General features: G+C 40.2%; 4 protein-coding genes and 1 long non-coding RNA gene across 6 annotated transcripts; 2 read left to right on the top strand and 3 right to left on the bottom strand.

Annotated features, from left to right (window-relative positions):
• Positions 1-60: 60 nt before the first annotated feature.
• Positions 61-2293, bottom strand: LOC145701432 (tryptase gamma-like). Its single transcript, XM_081778653.1, has 3 exons — positions 2258-2293; positions 1984-2152; positions 61-1355 (listed from the first exon to the last, which is right to left on the bottom strand). The coding sequence occupies exons 1-3, from the start codon at positions 2291-2293 to the stop codon at positions 61-63; spliced, it is 1500 nt and encodes a 499-aa protein (XP_081634779.1).
• A 2201-nt stretch (positions 2294-4494) lies between these two features.
• Positions 4495-6193, top strand: LOC145705703 (creatine kinase B-type-like). The gene is made up of 5 exons (XM_081783186.1): positions 4495-4589; positions 4729-5078; positions 5126-5686; positions 5733-5900; positions 5943-6193. The coding sequence occupies exons 2-5, from the start codon at positions 4734-4736 to the stop codon at positions 6147-6149; spliced, it is 1281 nt and encodes a 426-aa protein (XP_081639312.1). The 5' UTR covers positions 4495-4589; positions 4729-4733; the 3' UTR covers positions 6150-6193.
• Positions 6194-6644: 451 nt separating this feature from the next.
• LOC145705705 (uncharacterized) lies at positions 6645-7407 on the top strand. The gene is made up of 3 exons (XR_014134630.1): positions 6645-6704; positions 6779-6814; positions 6874-7407. It is a non-coding gene; the product is annotated as an uncharacterized LOC145705705 (long non-coding RNA).
• A 7-nt stretch (positions 7408-7414) lies between these two features.
• Positions 7415-8693, bottom strand: LOC145705704 (uncharacterized). Of its 2 annotated transcripts, none has more exons than XM_081783187.1 (4): positions 8629-8693; positions 8429-8579; positions 7662-7968; positions 7415-7620 (listed from the first exon to the last, which is right to left on the bottom strand). In XM_081783187.1, exons 2-4 carry the CDS (start codon positions 8486-8488, stop codon positions 7490-7492), a joined length of 498 nt encoding a protein of 165 aa, XP_081639313.1. In that variant the 5' UTR covers positions 8489-8579; positions 8629-8693; the 3' UTR covers positions 7415-7489. The 2 variants fall into 2 exon arrangements, with proteins under 2 accessions (XP_081639313.1, XP_081639314.1); XM_081783188.1 differs by having other exon boundaries at positions 8429-8508; positions 8629-8681.
• A 1603-nt stretch (positions 8694-10296) lies between these two features.
• Positions 10297-16184, bottom strand: LOC145701431 (uncharacterized). The gene is made up of 6 exons (XM_081778652.1): positions 16100-16184; positions 15184-15431; positions 14797-15136; positions 10661-10812; positions 10402-10622; positions 10297-10360 (listed from the first exon to the last, which is right to left on the bottom strand). The coding sequence occupies exons 1-6, from the start codon at positions 16140-16142 to the stop codon at positions 10297-10299; spliced, it is 1068 nt and encodes a 355-aa protein (XP_081634778.1). The 5' UTR covers positions 16143-16184.
• Positions 16185-16487: the final 303 nt, after the last annotated feature.

Genomic DNA, 16487 nt, shown 5'->3' with positions numbered 1-16487 from the left:
TTTGAGTTATCAAAAATTCTTAAGGAAAATATACTTTTATCAGCTTATCAAAGTGACAACTCAATCTTGGGTTCCACATTCAAGTTTATCATTTGTCTGTACCCATTGATCAGTAAAGTACCATTGAACTTCAGTGTCAAACATGCAGACTCGATCCTTTGGAATGCGAAACGCTGCGATCGTGTCAGTTCCAGCCCCAGAAGACGGCTTATCGCCAAACTTCAAAATCAAAAAATCGGAATACTGGAACAACGTTTGTTTTGGAAGCGTTGGGTCTTTCAGGACGTAAGAGTCAGAAGCAGCATCGTATTGGTAAAGTTTTCCGTCGAATTTGAGCGCTTCGCAGCCTTCGTCGCCGTAGTTGATCTCGCAGGTTTTTCCCTCTGCGGGGTTTTTCGGAACTCCGACATTTTGATGGACCCAGTCGGCGAAGGCGTTGACTTCTGCGTAAACACCATAGCTGACCCCACATCTCCAGCCGTAGGAGACGACTCCGACGAGGTACCATTCGCAGCTGTTTTCTCGTTGACACATGAGAGGTCCTCCAGAATCTCCTTGGCAAGCATCTTGGTAGCCATTCGCGTACCCAGCGCAGATGTGCACATCTTCGTTGAAATTCTCCTTCATACGGAATGAATCGTAATCATTTTTGCATGTTTGGTCATTGACGATTGGCACTTTTGCCTCCATCAACTGCATCGTCGGGGCTCCGCCCCATGAAGCAGCACCATAGCCGACTACGTAGCAGTTTCTTCCAACAGCGGGGGTTTCTTCTTGAGGAAGGCAGATTGGCGTGACTTGGAAACTGTTTGATCGAGCTCCCACTTTTCTGACAGTAAGGATCGCGATATCAGACTGTTCATATCTTGGCTTACTCGCTCCGGGAGGAGCCTTGACATTCGTGACTTCGTATTCTTGAGGAACAAGTCCAGCAGTTGACGTTGCACTTGCCCAAAATCCGTCGTCAACGCCAGCCATAACAGTGAGATCGTTATACCGACTGAGATGATCGAAGACACAGTGGTACGCGGTAATGACTTTATCGTCTGAAACAAAGGCACCCCCACAACCATTGATTTGTCCGCTGCGGTTTCGGATGTAAATATGAGCCACCCAAGGCCAATTCTTCGCTTCTGTTATGACTCCATTCACAATTCGACTTTGCATTTCCTGCGGCTTTCTTCCGCAAGTATTCGTTGACGGCTTGCAGCATGTGCTTTCTTTGTAATAAGTGGAGCTACAAGCGTTTCTTCCAATAGTTGTCGTGGGTCTTGGCGTCGATCCGATGGAACAGGTGTAGCTTCCAGGTACGTTTGTACAGCGGGAAAAGCCGCCGTCGCATAATGTTTTGCCTTCTTTTTGATGGTTGTGTTTTGAGTTTGTTTTCGATTAAGGAGGTTGATATCAAGAATCGCCATTGTCAGTCAGACTTTTCTCCCAAAGTTAAAATAGTAACACCCTTATTTTATTTTGGAAACAAAAACTTAAGACGTTTCTCTTTTTCCTTTGGAAGCTGAATTTTTTATTATCAAAAAGATTTTGAACGAAATTTCTCGTCAAAGATCGCTTAGTCTCCGAAAATGGTCAATTTTGCGACAACAGAAGGTGCCCGATTTGCATTCTAGCACCTCAAAAGCACAAGAATCTACATTTTTGGCTTCCATAAGAAATAGATAAGTCGGAAATAAATTTTGAGCAGAAAAAATAAGGGGGTCACTATGTCAAAAAATTGAGAAATCACTGACAGAAAATCCGATTCTCGATATCTACCCCCTTAATTTAAGCGCCTTAAAAATGAGAGCAGTTATTAATCCATTCATATAACTCGAGTTTGCGAAAACTGATGACGTTACCAAAAACTCTTGTTATAAAATATTTTGGCTAAAAACATGTCTCAAACATAATTCATCAAAAATAATCGCTCCGTTATTTAAATAAATTCATGATCGAAAAAAATTGAACCAGTTCCTTTTCGGGCATTACGGCACTCGTCAATATCGATGCAGCTTTTATTATCCGCAAATAAATAGTATCCAGCATCGCACTTGCATCGAGCTTGCCCAGAAGATGATTTTTCGCAAGAATGTTGGCATTGGAGTGTGGCTAGCTCATATCGGTTGCAGGTTTCGTTTTCTGGGACTTCGAGGATGTACTTTTTTTTAGCTCAAAAAAGAAAGAATTTCGACTTTTTCGGAAAAAAAATTTTTTGAAAAAAAATTTTGATGGTTTTTTCAAGCTTTCCTGTTGGTAAGTATACCTTGAATCGGAGCAAAGGCCACATGTTTTTGCACATTTCAAAGATCCCATTCTACAGGACATTTCATCGCAGAACTCACTCAAAGTCGTAGAGTCGATACATCTCAACTCCTGCGCTTCATTCAAGGCTGATATCCACCCCAGACCAAGCCACCAGCTCCATATTCTATTCTTCATCTTTTCTCTTTCTCTTTCTTCGATATCTCTCTTAGGTAAGGTAGAATGAATAAGCCTCAATGTAAGAGTTGCCAGAAATTTTAGCCCAAGGCAGGGAGACTAATTCTACGAGGACGTAATTTTCTGTGTGGTCACCCCCTTAAGTTCAATCAGAGAAAAATCCGCACTGTCGGAAAAGGGGTTGACAAGGGTTTTAGGTAAATAGTTATGCTGATGCTTTGGATTTGGTAAAGATGTTTATTGCGCCAGCGGCAGTGAGGGGCTGGGTGGTGGCAAAGGAAACAAAATCACTAGAATTGACGCGAAATGGATGGAACGCAATTTGCGCCGCGGGGGATTCCGAGAAGGACGGAGCTATTTTGAAGGGGATGTCGTGGCGGATGTATTAATCGCTCACGGTTTAGATCTAGACGTGGCGATGATTGAGCTACCAATTTTATTAAAAAGAGTCAGACAAAGAGAAGGATGAAAAAGATGTTGAATATTTCAACTTTTGGACTAATTTTAAACCAATTCATGGAAGTGGATTTTTGGATAGCCAATAAAATTGCTGCATTTGGCCTACCAGCCAATCAAAACCCTGATCCTTCAATCACTTCCATAAATTGATTTAACCTCAAGTTTTCGAGCCGATAACTCGCTTTGAACTTGACTTACTGTGCGAAGAAAACTGTCCAGAAAAAGCATCATACTTCGGGAAATATAATTATCACGTGGTTTCGCCCAAGCTGCAGTTTGACGCAAAATAAACGCGAAAAAGATGCCAAAGAATTCAAAAATTCTCAATGAAAGTGTTGAACTTGAAAAATGCAAACAAAAAGAAGCGATTGAAAAACGAGGAATAATTGATGCTATCGTTCTTGAGATGCTTGTCTGGCGACCATGTCGGTTCCAATTCTTTCGGTTCAATTAAAGGAAGCTCGTGAATATTTGATTCGCGATGGAATATCAATTTCTAAATATTTATCAATGCTGCATCTCAGAAACTGTAAAACGCTACTTATTCGCTGAATAATTAATAGAGCTGAGTGCCTGGAGACTATTTAAATAAGTACCAGCGCTCCAGTCAATTTCAGGCTGAACGAAAATTGAAATGAATTTTTGTTTGCATTTTTGTTTCTTCCACTTTGCATCGGGTAAAATCACAAAATTTCAGGGAAAACCCATTTTTAGAGGAAAAACAAGAAAAAAATAAATACAAAAATTTGTGTTGAAAATTTTTTAAGCAAAAAAAAAAATAATTTTACAAAAAAATTATTCTTGATACAAATTTGATCTCTCTTTTCGTCAAAGAGTTAAGGGTGTCTTTATCTTAACTTTTCCTGAATAATTTATTTAAAAAAAAATTAAGGTTATGACACCCTTAATTCTTTGACCAAAAGAAAGCTCAAATTCTTCTCTAGAATAAAATTTTTTCAACAAAATTTTAATAAAACAATTTTTTTTGCTGCAATATCAATTTTTCTAAAATGAAATTTTTTTGGTGGACGAATTCTATTTTCGTGATGAAATTTTAAAAAATTTTTAGCAACCAACTTGATGACGAGAAATTTATCGAAATGATGGCCCAGCAGTACCTTGGCAAAAGAAGCCAAAACACCGACTCGAACTCGAATCACATCAACAGAGATGTCAAAAACGGCTTCTACAGCCAGATTCCATTTTGAATTATTGCAATAAATTTGAACCCGGACTCAAGTACAGCAATTTCGAAAGAGTCCTCTTTGCGCAAGAAATCGCTTGATTGGCGATTTATTTGCTAATTAAGCGAGATTCCAGCAGCTGTTGGTCAGAGTGATAATGGTGATAACATATGTGCAGTCTTATCATCAAGAAAATTTCCCTCTTATCAGCAATTATGAAATTTTGATTAATTTTCTTCGATGAATTTTCCACGCTCCGAAATTTTATTTTTCTAGTGCAAGACATAAATAGAAGTCAAGTTGTTCCATTAGAGGGTTAAGGTGCCAGGGTCAAGGGTGCAGGAGAGGGTTAAGGGAGGACAAGGGAGTGTCGCGCTGCTACTTTTGGAAAGATCGCATGTTTTGCTCTACGACAACACAGGTGTTAAGGAGGTTAGCACCCGGCCAGGAGGAAATAAAACCACCCTCCCCGGAAGATTTCTCCACTCTTGGGATAACTCAAAGAGACCTCAGGTAAACCCCCAAAAAACAACCCTTTTCTTTTAATTTTTGGATCATTTACTTCCAAATTCTAGAATTTTTCATAATTCAATAATGAAAACTTTCAAGATTTCAAAAATGTTTCGCTACCACCCTATAAAATGCTTTCTAGCAATAATGTCGGACTACCCACCAACTGGCCTCCCCGCCTCCATCAAGGCCCTCCCCGAGTGGATCCAGAAGGGTTGCGGCGATGCCGAGTACTACTGCGAAGAGAAGGAAGCCACCTTCCTCGCTGGCAAGCTTCCCGACAAGCTCCCCGACCTCTCCAACCACACCTCCTTCTTCGCCGACACCATGCGATCCCAGCCTGAGCTCTACGAGAAGCTCAAGTCCAAGACCACCAAGCTCGGCGTCAACATCGGCCACTGCATCAAGACCGGCGTTGACAACAAGGGTCACCCCATGATCAAGACCGTCGGCGCCGTCGCTGGTGATGAAGAGTCCTACGAGCTTTTCAAGGTAAAACTTATCTGACAATCCCTCAAATTCAATCCCTCCTTCTTCAGGAATTCTTCGACCCCGTCATCTCCGCCCGACACAACGGCTACGCCCCCGATGCCAAGCACCCCACTGACATGAACCCCGCCAACCTTTCCACCACGCCCATCGATCCCACTGGCAAGTACGTCCTCACCACCCGATGCCGAACTGGCCGATCCGTCCGAGGCACTCGACTTCCTCCATGCTGCTCCTTCGAAGAGCGACGAGAACTCGAGCGAGTCATCGTCAAGGCTCTCCTCAACCTCGAGGGTGACCTCAAGGGTGACTACTTCCCCCTCCACGGCTCCAAGTCATACGCCGCCAAGCCCAACGGCATGACCGAGGAGAAGGAAGAATCCCTCCGAAAGAACGGAAACCTCTTCCAGGAGCCCGACTCCACTCTTCTCCTCTCTTCCGGTTGCGGCCGACACTGGCCCGATGCCCGAGGTATCTTCCACAACGAAGCCGAGAACTTCTTCGTCTGGGTCAACGAGGAGGATCAGATGCGAATCGTCTCCATGCAGAAGGGTGCTTCCGTCGTCGAAATCTTCAAGCGATTTGCCGCTGCTACTGAGGGTATCCAGAAGGTACAGTTTTCAGCAAAAAGAGCGCATTGCTTATTTTCTTCGCTAGGTCCTGAAGCAGGAAGGTTACGACTTCATGCACAACGACCATCTCGGTTGGGTCCTCACCTGCCCCTCCAACCTTGGAACCGGTCTCCGAGCTGGCGCCATGGTCCAGGTCCCCAAGTTCTCCGCCCGAGCTGACTTCAAGCAGGTCCTTGCAAAGATGGGTCTCCAGGTAACTCCCCTCCTTCTTGTTTCCGTCTTTACCCGCCCGTAGGCCCGAGGTACCGCTGGTGTCGACTCCGCCTCCACTGGTGGCACCTGGGACATCTCCAACGCCGATCGACTCGGCAAGTCCGAAACCCAGCTCGTCAACATCTTCATCGAGGGTGTCTCCCAGATCATCCGATGGGAACAGGCCCTCGAGGAAGGCAAGGACATCGAAGCCGAAGTCGCCAAGGCCGCCCTTCCCGCCAAATATTAAACATCTTTTCCTGGCAGCACTATTCTGAGCTAACAAAAAAAATTCTGTACAAAAACAATAAAAATCTGCAAATAAGCAACTATCCTGTCAATCAATTACAGTCAGATCGAAAAGGCAGAGTAAGCGACAGTTTGCAGCAAATCAGCTTTAGGTGATAACGCGCGTTATTGCATTAAAACATAGAAGCCAAGATCACTTCCTGAAATTCTGATTTCTACCTTTTTCGTATTTAGAATGGTTTTAGAGAAGATTGACAACATCCGGAATAATATCATCGTGCTTTGTCACGCAAAGGAGAAGTTCTAGAGATTTATTTATTCACAAGCGTTTTTGGTTGTTTTTTTTTCAAGAGCCTTGGAAAAGTACTGCGAGGAGGCTGGGTGCAATGTGTCACACTGCTCAGGCACATTGGTTCAATTGCTAGAAACTGTAGTTTCTCGATCCTTTTTCCAAAAAATCTTTTCTTCTATAAAAAAATTGAACCTCATAAGCGTTTAAAAATGCTCTTGATCACGTGGAAACCTGTTTCGATTCTGAATGCGACACGAAATATTGAGAATGGGTCTCTTTTTTCAGCATTTTAAGATGCTAAAATTTCCGCTAAGAGCCTTTTGAGACCCGAAAAAAAGCTCAAATACGAAAAAATATATCGCTCATCAATCAAGGTAAGATTTTGAAGGAGATTGGCTGAATGATGACAGCTTAATTTCTCAATAAATTTCAGATGCGAGGATGAAATCTGCACTCTTTGCGTCCCGATGAAAGAAAAGTACTACGATCTGGCATACAAAGCTGCTCGCGAAAAAGCCCGAGACATGCTCAATAAACTCAGGAACTTGTTCTTCATCTTCCTTCCTTTTTCTGAGATCGAGTCTGGTAGAACCAATGAAAGACGAAAAGAACAACTGGACAAAATCTACAATAAATTCGAATCAGCCACCGATGCAATCGTCCCGACTGACTTCAATTACCAAGGAAACTATGCTGCTACCGAATAGTTCAAAAAAAATTCTTTCAGCTTTTTTGATCATCCTTTATTTATTTCAAAAATTTCTCAAAAAACCAAAGCTTGATCCTGAATCAAGCGCGGTCATGAATTCTTTGAACTCGTCAAAATTCCGAATCAAAAAAATTCTGAATTTGAGTCGGGTTCACAAAGATTGCGAATCGGATTCACAAAATTGTGAGCCGGGCTCACAATTCTGTAGGCTACACCCTTTGATTGCACTTTTTCTTTCACAAATAAAACAAATCATAAATTCAATTGTACGTATATTATTACAAATAGCACACTCTTTTTCCAAAATCGATAAAAAAGTTTTACAGAAAGGTTTTTTTTTTCACAGCGTTTCGGTGTTTTTTCTTTTGTATATTCTCGTAGCTGTAATGTCCTTTTCCAGCATCGTCATTCGATGAATCAGGTTGTCGTTTACGATCTTGAGGCTTTGTTCCACGGGTCCTTCGGAACCCCCTGAAAATCAAATTGGGAAGGAATTTGAGATTTGTTTTCACCTTTTGTCTGGAGAATAATTTCCATTCCGTCCTGTCGAACTTCTGGGACGGACTTGACGTACTCGCTCGTCGGATTCTTGTGCTCGTATTCTTCATCCAGTCGCATTGGAATCTTCATTGGATTGGGCATCATCGTCAAGTGAATTTTCGCGAGATAGGAGTTCTCCTCGAGCTTGATGTATTCCAAATCCGGGGTCATCTTTTTCGCGAAGACTGTGTACATCATCGGTCCTTTTTCATTGTTGATGTATTCGGCGACGTTTTCTGAGTCGATCAGCTCCCATCTTCCGACAATGGCCTCGCGGATCTTGAAAATTAACAATAAATCTACGATTTTTGTGAGTTTTCATCAAAAATAACTTCAACTTTTGTCAACTTTTCAGGTGAGAAACGGAACTGAACTCAACCCGTTTATGAGGTGTGGCTGACAATGCCCACGGTGTCCCTAAGACGCCCTTTTTTTGCTGAAAACAAGTTTTTGAGGATTTTTTTGATTCTTTGAGGTCATAAACTTCCCAAATTGCTTTTTGTGCAATTTTGATGCGTGAAATTTTTTTATTTAATTTTTTTATTGGTTTATTTCGTTAAAAAAACAGTTTTGAAGAAAATCATCAATAAAATAAAATATCGAAATTATGAAATATTTTTTTAATAATTCTGCTTTTGATCAAAAATTGCTTTAAAAAATCCCTTGCTAAAAACATTTTTTTTTATTTTCGACTCGAAATTTTTGAGGGGATTTTTTTTAAATAAAAAAAATTTTTTACCTGTTCTAGGGCAAAGCCAGTAGCAGCAAATGATGCGAGGAGAATTTTTGAAAACTTCATTTTGCAATTTTTTTTTCTTTCTAAATGAGAAAAAGACGGTAGGAGGCGACTTATATCGTATTTTCGTGGCGATAGAGTTCGTGTAATGGTTCTCAAGTCAAGAGAGTTCTTGTTTGAATTATATAACCGTTCAAATTTACCTGACCTGCTTACTCTGAACCCGCCTCGCTCGAAATAAATTCGCTTCTCTCTGCAAAAAACGCGGTCGTTTCAGGAGCAAAAAAAAAGTGGGTTGAGTAAAGAAGCAATGGTGTGAAACGGGGATTTTGGATCGTTCTTGGTATGATTGATCGGTTTTTTGTCGGAAAAGAGCTCGGTTGGGGATGAATTCCCGCTGATTATTTTGGAAAGAAAGAAATAAGGTGTCTTTTGTTAAAAAAAGTTCAGTAGTTTCTTCTTCAGATCATGGCTATATTTATATTTATTGGTATTTGTTGAGGAAAACGCAACAGGAAGCGATTTTCCGATTAATGTTTGGTTAATTTTTTTAAGATAGAGAAGACATGGGAATTAAAGTCTTTCGAGGTAACACTAAAAATATCTTCTTTTTCGACTGAACTGAGAAGTTTCTGTTTCAATATTTGCAAATTTTTCATTCTTCCGATGTACGTCAATGTCAAGCGCTCAAAGTTCAAGCGGTTTTTTGGTTGAGTCGAGTTTATTTGCTCCTCACAAACTCGAGCTCAGTTCAATTTCAAAATTGCAGAGCTACACTATTTGCATTCAGATTTGAACCGTTCAAATTTGCTCTTTGTTGATCGCAGCAACTCGCGGTTGAAAATGAATAAAACGATCTTTTACGATGATAACAAAAATAAAAAGAAAAAGAAAATCCTCGGTCTGACCTTATTCGACTTTATTTGACCGTGTCTTTTTATTTATTACTAATAGTTTATTGGTAATAAAGAAACAGGTCATTTGAGTGGAACTTGACTCGAAAACCTCTGTGGAAAACCTGAGTCAGGGTCTGAAAGATTTTTATGAAAAGCCTCTTGAGGACCCTGACTCAGGTTTTCCACAGAAGTTTCCGAGGTCAGTCCCACTCAAATAACCTGTTTCTTTATTAGTAATTAATCAAAAGACACGGTCGAATAAAGTCGAAAAAGGTCAGACGAAACCTGAGTCAGGGTCTAAAAGCAGCTTTTCAACGGACCCAGATGATAGATTCTCAAAAAAAAACCAAATTGAAGACCAAATGGCAGTATGTTCATTTTTAGGAGAAGAAAACTTGTTGATTTTATTTCCGTAAAATAAATATTTGAATATTTCGCAGTGATATTTTGTCAAGCTAAAATTTATCTTTCGGATAAAAGCTTTTCTCTCGAATACGGCTGTATCAGTTCTGCCTTCATATACTTCCAGCTTGCAAGAATCATAGCGATGTTGAATACTTAAATATGCTCTTCAAAATCCGTATATCGAAAAGCCTCGATGTCATTTTCGAGCAGTTTCCTAAACAAATCATCGTCCCGACAACCATCGGAAAACCAAAATGAAAATTTGTCGTCGTCCAAGCCATACTTGTGTACCAAGCCGAAAAATCATCTAAAATTCTATTCCATCGAAAATCCCCTTCTGTCTACCTGCGAGCTTCTTTCAGCAGTTGTTCGCAAACTGAGCACAAACGCTTGATCTTCTTTTGGAGTGTTTTTCGCGATGATAACCGCCGCCGAAGTCAGCATAGGCGGTAGACTGATAACAAGAAGAAAAGTTGCTGTCACTATCGCATGGGCTCGACAACCTGAGTAGAAAACCTGAGTCAGAGCTAAAATGAAAATTTAGCTCTTTCAAACCCTGACTCAGGTTTTCTACTCAGGTTGCCGAGCCCTGACTATCGCCGGGAGAAGCCAAGGCGCGCCGAATTCAAAAATGCTAGAAAATAGTTTCATCCCTTTTTTGTCCTTTTTTCTAACCATGTGATAGAGCCAATCAGACATAAATTAAAAAAACATAGTGAACAGGAACCGAGCAAAATTTGCCTATCATCCAAAATATTCTTCGTTGAAATAATTGTTACGATTCCATAGCTCAAAATTGCACCGAACCCGGCGGTAACGAAAATAATCGCATTTTCGACCTGATCCCATCCAAGTAGCCATTTTGTTAGCAGAGTTATTGAAGATTCCATCCCGGACTGAAAGGGGTAGCAAGATGAAATCATGGAGGACTCACATTTGCTGAAAAGGCGCAGAAGCACGAGAAAATTCCGATGATGATTGGTTCCTTGAGAATTGAGTCGTCTTCTTTAATTCTTCGAAGCTCGTACTTTTCGCCCTTTTCATTTTCGTATTCTGAGGCTTTTTCTTCTTTTAGTTCGAGATGGTCTGAATTTCTTTAGTTATTTGTTTAAGGACCCCCTGTCAGCTATTTTCGTATAATCAAATTTCGGAATTTGGATTCTACGAGTCAAAAAGCGTCATTTTTGGGGGTCTATCTCGGCTCTAACACCCTTAAAATCCTCTTTGAAAATTTGACTTTTCGCCGAAAATTGACGAATTTGCCCTAATTTTGGCAAAAATTTAGATTTTTCTTGGTCAAAAATTCCTCTTATCAAGTTTTTGAAGCAAATTTAACCTGCGGACGCATTTAGAACCTAAAATATGGCTAGGGATTCTATCGGATAATCAAAGTTTAATATTTTTCCTTGAAATTTTGGGTTTTAGACCAGTTTTTGGCGCTCATTGCGAATTCGCCAATTAAAAAATGATTGGAGCGGCGCTTGGTGGTGTTGGCGTGGAGGCGCGCGCGCCTTAGGTGCGCTTGGAGTAAATCATAAAAATCAATGCTTTTCTCAGAAATTTCATATCTGTGGGTAATTTAACATGGAGATTAATAATTTATTATTCATTTTATCTGTTTGACCAGTTTTTGGCAGTGAATAATGGAAAGCTGTAATGAACATTTAATCAAGCCTTCTTTTCGAAAGACGAGTCGAGCGAACTGGAGTTTTTGAAACCTCGATTTTTGGCTTTTTTGCTCTTTTTTCTTCTTTGATTTTCTGACGTTCAATTTTGATCTTCTTTGTTTCGTCCCTTTTCTTTAGAATTTCCTCCCTTTTCTTGCGAAATCGTTCTTTCAGCGTCTTTCGAACCTCCAGAGTAGTTTTGACTTCGTTCGAGTTGTCGATTCTATCCAAAAGCTCGTCCCGCTGTTTCTTTTTCATTCTCCTCAGGTAGTTGCCCAGCTTGTTAACTTGAACAACAGTTTGGTCGGCAATGTTTGCGAGCGCGGAACCAGTGCTCGTTTGTTCCTTGTACTTCAGGGTGGCAAAGACACTCTCGCAAAAGCGATTAGACGTCTCATATTTGCCAGAAAGTCGAAGTGATTTCATCTGGTTGTAATCTTTCTGCAACTTTTTCTTTGCTTCTGTAAGGCACTGTCGAATCGTCTCATTCAGGTCGTCCCGAAGTTTAGCATCCCTTGGCATCTCTTTGAATTCTCGAAGTTTCCTAAAGATAAAATTGAATCTTTACAAACTGATAAATTGGGGTACCCAAAAATTTTTTTTATAAAAAATTGGGATACCCAAAATTTATTTTTTTTTATAATTGATTAATTGGGATACCCAAAAATAAGTTTTTTTTATAAATTGATTAATTGGGGTACCCAAATATTATTTTTTTATAAATTGATTAATTGGGGTACCCAAAAAATTGATCTTTCAAATAATGGGATACCCAAAATTGTTTAATAAAAAAAACTTACAGGAAATATTCTGAGTCTTCGTAATTTTCCAGAACTCCATCAAAAAGATCGTCGTAAGGCTGTTTGGATTCGAGAATTTTCTCCAAAGAATCGAGGCAGGATTTCATTTGAATGCAGACATCTTCGATCGTGCTTTCTTCATTCTCTGATGCCCTGAGAATAAGACCTGAGTACGAAGCCCAAATCAGAGGTGTCAGAGATGTGCTCAGAATAGCTAGTTGTTTATCTTGGAGGAGTGGGAGAAGTTCCTTTGCTCGTTTGCGGTCGGAGTATTTGCTGATGGTCTTGACAGTTGCCTCCCAGTAAAGCATAAGGCCCTCGGCATTCTTCTTGGAAGAGCCGATTCGTGAACCCATGTCGGTGCAGTAGGCTTTCTTTGTAGATTTGTCGCCAAGTTCTACACGCACTTCGTCGAGCCTGAAAAAGAATTAATTGGGGTACCCAAAAAAGGTTTTGAAAAATTGATTGGGGTACCCAATTGGGCTACCCAAAAATGAAAACTTACTCATTCTTGAGATCTTCGCGATGATGGCCGCTGATTTTGCTTGAGCCAAAAAGAATTTTCAAGCAAGTGAAAATATCATTCGCTAAAGCAGAAAGTCCTTGCCGGCCGTATCGATCGATGTTCCCAGCCGTATGCAGAGCACACCAGATCCACTGCACTGGAATCTCGGAGTTCCTCTTCTTGTCGATGAATTCAATTATCTGCATGTTTGCAGCTTCTTGCGCACGGCAGGTGTCTGTGAGAATTGAGTCGGTTTTCTTCCAGATCTCATCAGAAAATGACAGTGTGTCGATAGAAAGAGTGACGGCTGTGAAGATTTCTTCAGCTGTTCCACCGAAAAGCTCAACGATCATGAACAGCAGCTTTTCCCTTTCTTCGTTGATGAATACGACGTTCATGCATTGACGATTTGATTTTGAGGTTGTCTGAAAAAAGTATTTATTGGGGTACCCAAATATTACAATTAAAAAAAAATTATTGGGCTCCCCATAATTGGGGTACCCAAAAATTCAAAGAATAACTTACCCCGTCAGTAGCGAGTGTCAGGCGCTCGGCGTTCTTAACAAATTCTTCAAGCTGCACGAAAGTTGCTAGGAGAAGGTTTGGACGCAATTTGTAGAGGGTTGATTTGGCGACAGGTCGTCGAGTTTCGCCTTCAACTGGTTTCGAAAAGATTCTGTGCTCTTTGAATTTGTTCGTGCTGTTGAAATGAACCGAAGGAACGGACTGCGATGCAAGCTCGATCAAATGATTGAAACGAGTCGTTGGTGGAAGTCTCGGGTTGTTTTTCCTCTTCCAGAGACCGGTGTTGATTTTGATTTCACCAAATAGTAGTCTCTGTCTTTTCTAAAGTCGTCATCATCAATTTCTTCGCTGTAGTCGATCGTTTGTCGCTTTCTTTTCTTTCCAACAGCTGAGCATGAGGCGACATTTTCTTGTGAAGGCGTTTCTAAAGAAAAATTCAGTAAAAATAATCCGGTATTATTGGGGTCCCCAATTTGGGGACCCCAAAAAACTTTTAAATGATTCGATATTATTGGGGTACCCAATTTGGGGACCCCAAAAAAAAACTATAAAATGATCCGATATTATTGGGGTACCCAATTTGGGAGCCCCAAAAATATAATTGTCTTGATTCTTTTTAATTTTCTTTATTCTTACCTGTGAAATTCAGAATTGTTTCAGCCATCATTTCAGACGAATCTAGAGTTGGAATCGTTTGAGGATTCTCAAGAATCTGATCTGGCAACATTCCCTTCACTAAAAGCTTTGTTAGATTTTTTGGGATACCCAAAAATTTCTTTTATAAAAAAAAACAAGAGGCACCTTATTCAGGTGCCTTTTTTATCTTGCTCGACTATTTAATTAATTCACTTGCCTGGCGATGTCTGAACTGCGCAATCATTAAGCAACATCGGGAGCTCTTCGTCTGAATCCAGGCCTTCTTCTGCCAGACATTCAAGACCGACTGTAGGATTCTCCTCGTCGAACCTTGTTTCTCCCTTTCGAAAAAGTCTCTCGGATTTGTGATGGAATGTCTGCATTTTCGGCTTTCTGGGAAAAAAAAGAGAGTAATCCAATTTCACTTTTTCTCGAAATCTTCTAAGGATTTTGAAGAAAAGTAAGAGAAACTCATTTCTTGGCTCCGCGCCCCTCGTAATGCACTACTGCGGCGCCACCTTCACTCAGTTACAAGCAATTTCTGAAGGCTGTTCTTATTGCATAGTCTTAAAATTTTTACAGATTCTGGCAAAAGGTCAATATTTTGACATATCGAAAAATCAGGAGTTTTGAAGCTTATTTGAGCACATAAAAAAGTACTTTTCTACGAGTTTTGATGATTTCTATCGTTAAACGGCGAAAAAATACTTTTGAGAGTAAATTATGAATGAGAGTCATATTTTTAGTTATTTTATGATGTTTTTGACTGAAATTATGTCGAAAATAACAAAATAGCATCGGACAATTTTGGGTGCGAAGGGCCGCGCCGCGCGCCGTTTTCCCGATAGAATCCCTAAATATGGCGTTTTTAAAAATTTGTATTTTTTGAAAGAAAAAGCTGACGGGGGGTCCTTAATCTTTTTCTCGCGACTTTTACCTTTATTTTCAAGTTCAAGACTTTCTTCACTATTTTCTTCAGCTTTTGGTTCATCGAAAAAGATCAAAAACATCATAAAAAACAAGCTCCACGAACACGCCATAATAAAACCAGACGCTGAGTAGCGATTGACATCCGTCCAGAGAAAACGAAAGCTGATTTTTTGCAGGAAAACGATGAGCCCAGGCGCGAAAGTGACTCCAGTTTGACGAAGAAGAAGGCAGAGGGCGAAGATTTTTGCTTTTTTTGATGGCGGGTAAAGTCGACTAAGAGCGCCCATGAATGAGCCGTCGAGGGAAAAACCAGCGCCGGAGATGAATCGGGCCAGAATAAGCCATTTCTAAGTCAAAAATATTTATTCATCGGAATGATCAAAATTCCGCTTACCGCATTTTTCGCTGAAATATAAACAATATTCCCTCCAATAGCACAAAGAATTCCAAAGACAGCTGGCCACTTCGAATTCTGTAATCTATCTGTAATTGCTCCAAATATTGGCGCAAAAGTGAGACCGGAAAAGAAAAATGCTCCAAAAACAAGACCAAGAAAGTAGCTTGGGGCGCCGAGAAAGACGAGATAGGAGTTGATTGTTGGTAAAATTAATGCATATTCGCAGCCGGAGATGAAAAAATAACCTGTAAGGGAAAACCATAAGGATTCAGTTGATTTCATTTTATTTGATATTTGCTCATTTTTAACCTTAGCCGGCCAAAATGTCATTTCTGACCCTACCGGCCAAATGCACCATGAGTGGTGCATCACATGCTTATATTGTTGAAAAATTCAACTCAAAGTCTATTACGTACGTCTTTTGGTTTGTTTTTGGGTTCTTCGTTAGTGTTCGGGTTTGGGTTGTAGTTTGCTCTTGGGTTTGGGTGCGGATTAAGGTTTGGGTTTCAGCATCAGATAAAGTCTTCCAATTCAAAGAGGCAGACTATTCGGCGAATTTTTCGGCGAAAATACTGCCTACCGGACAAAAGCACCATCAGTGGTGTCGGCGCCATTGTAGCAATGCACCATACATGGTGCATGCAGTTATTTTCAAAATAAGCCTTTTTTCGAACCCTAACCCTAACCAAGGGTAGTCGAAAGGTAAAGTAAGGGCAGCTTATCGATAAATTGCCCTACAGTTTCTTCCGTTTTTCGAAACTCAAAATCACTTCGGTGGGAGACCTAATTTTTGACCCCTGTTCCATAGATGGTGCACCCTGGCCGGCTAAGGTTAAAGACTCTGAGCAAAAAAATAAATCTTCTTTAAGGCGTTCTTGCTTAACCTCTCAAACTAGCATAATAATTATCTTACCTAGGATCCAAATAAAAAATTTCAATTCAGATCCGCATGCCATTTTTTTCACTAAATGCCGAAAAAAATTGCAAGCCAAGGTAAACAAACGAACTCTCTCCAAGATAATATTTGATTACTCAGATTTCATGTTTTCGAATTTTACAATTTAATTTCAATTCTCTGAAGCATGACGCCATGACGTGATTAATGACTTAATTTAATAACCCTTCTTTTTACCTAGAGATTTTCAGTGGATACTTTTGTAATCTAGTAGAGTAAGATAAAAATCAAAGCGGTCAAAACGTCATATCTTGTAGATTTTAGGCTCTTCATCCCTTTTATTCACAAGAAGATCAAATTATCTGGACAAGGTTTTTCTAGAAAATTCATCATTGATGGAAGAGAA

Source organism: Oikopleura dioica, chromosome PAR, assembly GCF_907165135.1.
Source record: "Oikopleura dioica chromosome PAR, OKI2018_I68_1.0, whole genome shotgun sequence".
Classification (NCBI taxonomy): domain Eukaryota; kingdom Metazoa; phylum Chordata; class Appendicularia; order Copelata; family Oikopleuridae; genus Oikopleura; species Oikopleura dioica.
This window is presented reverse-complemented; position numbering and strand designations above follow the sequence as displayed.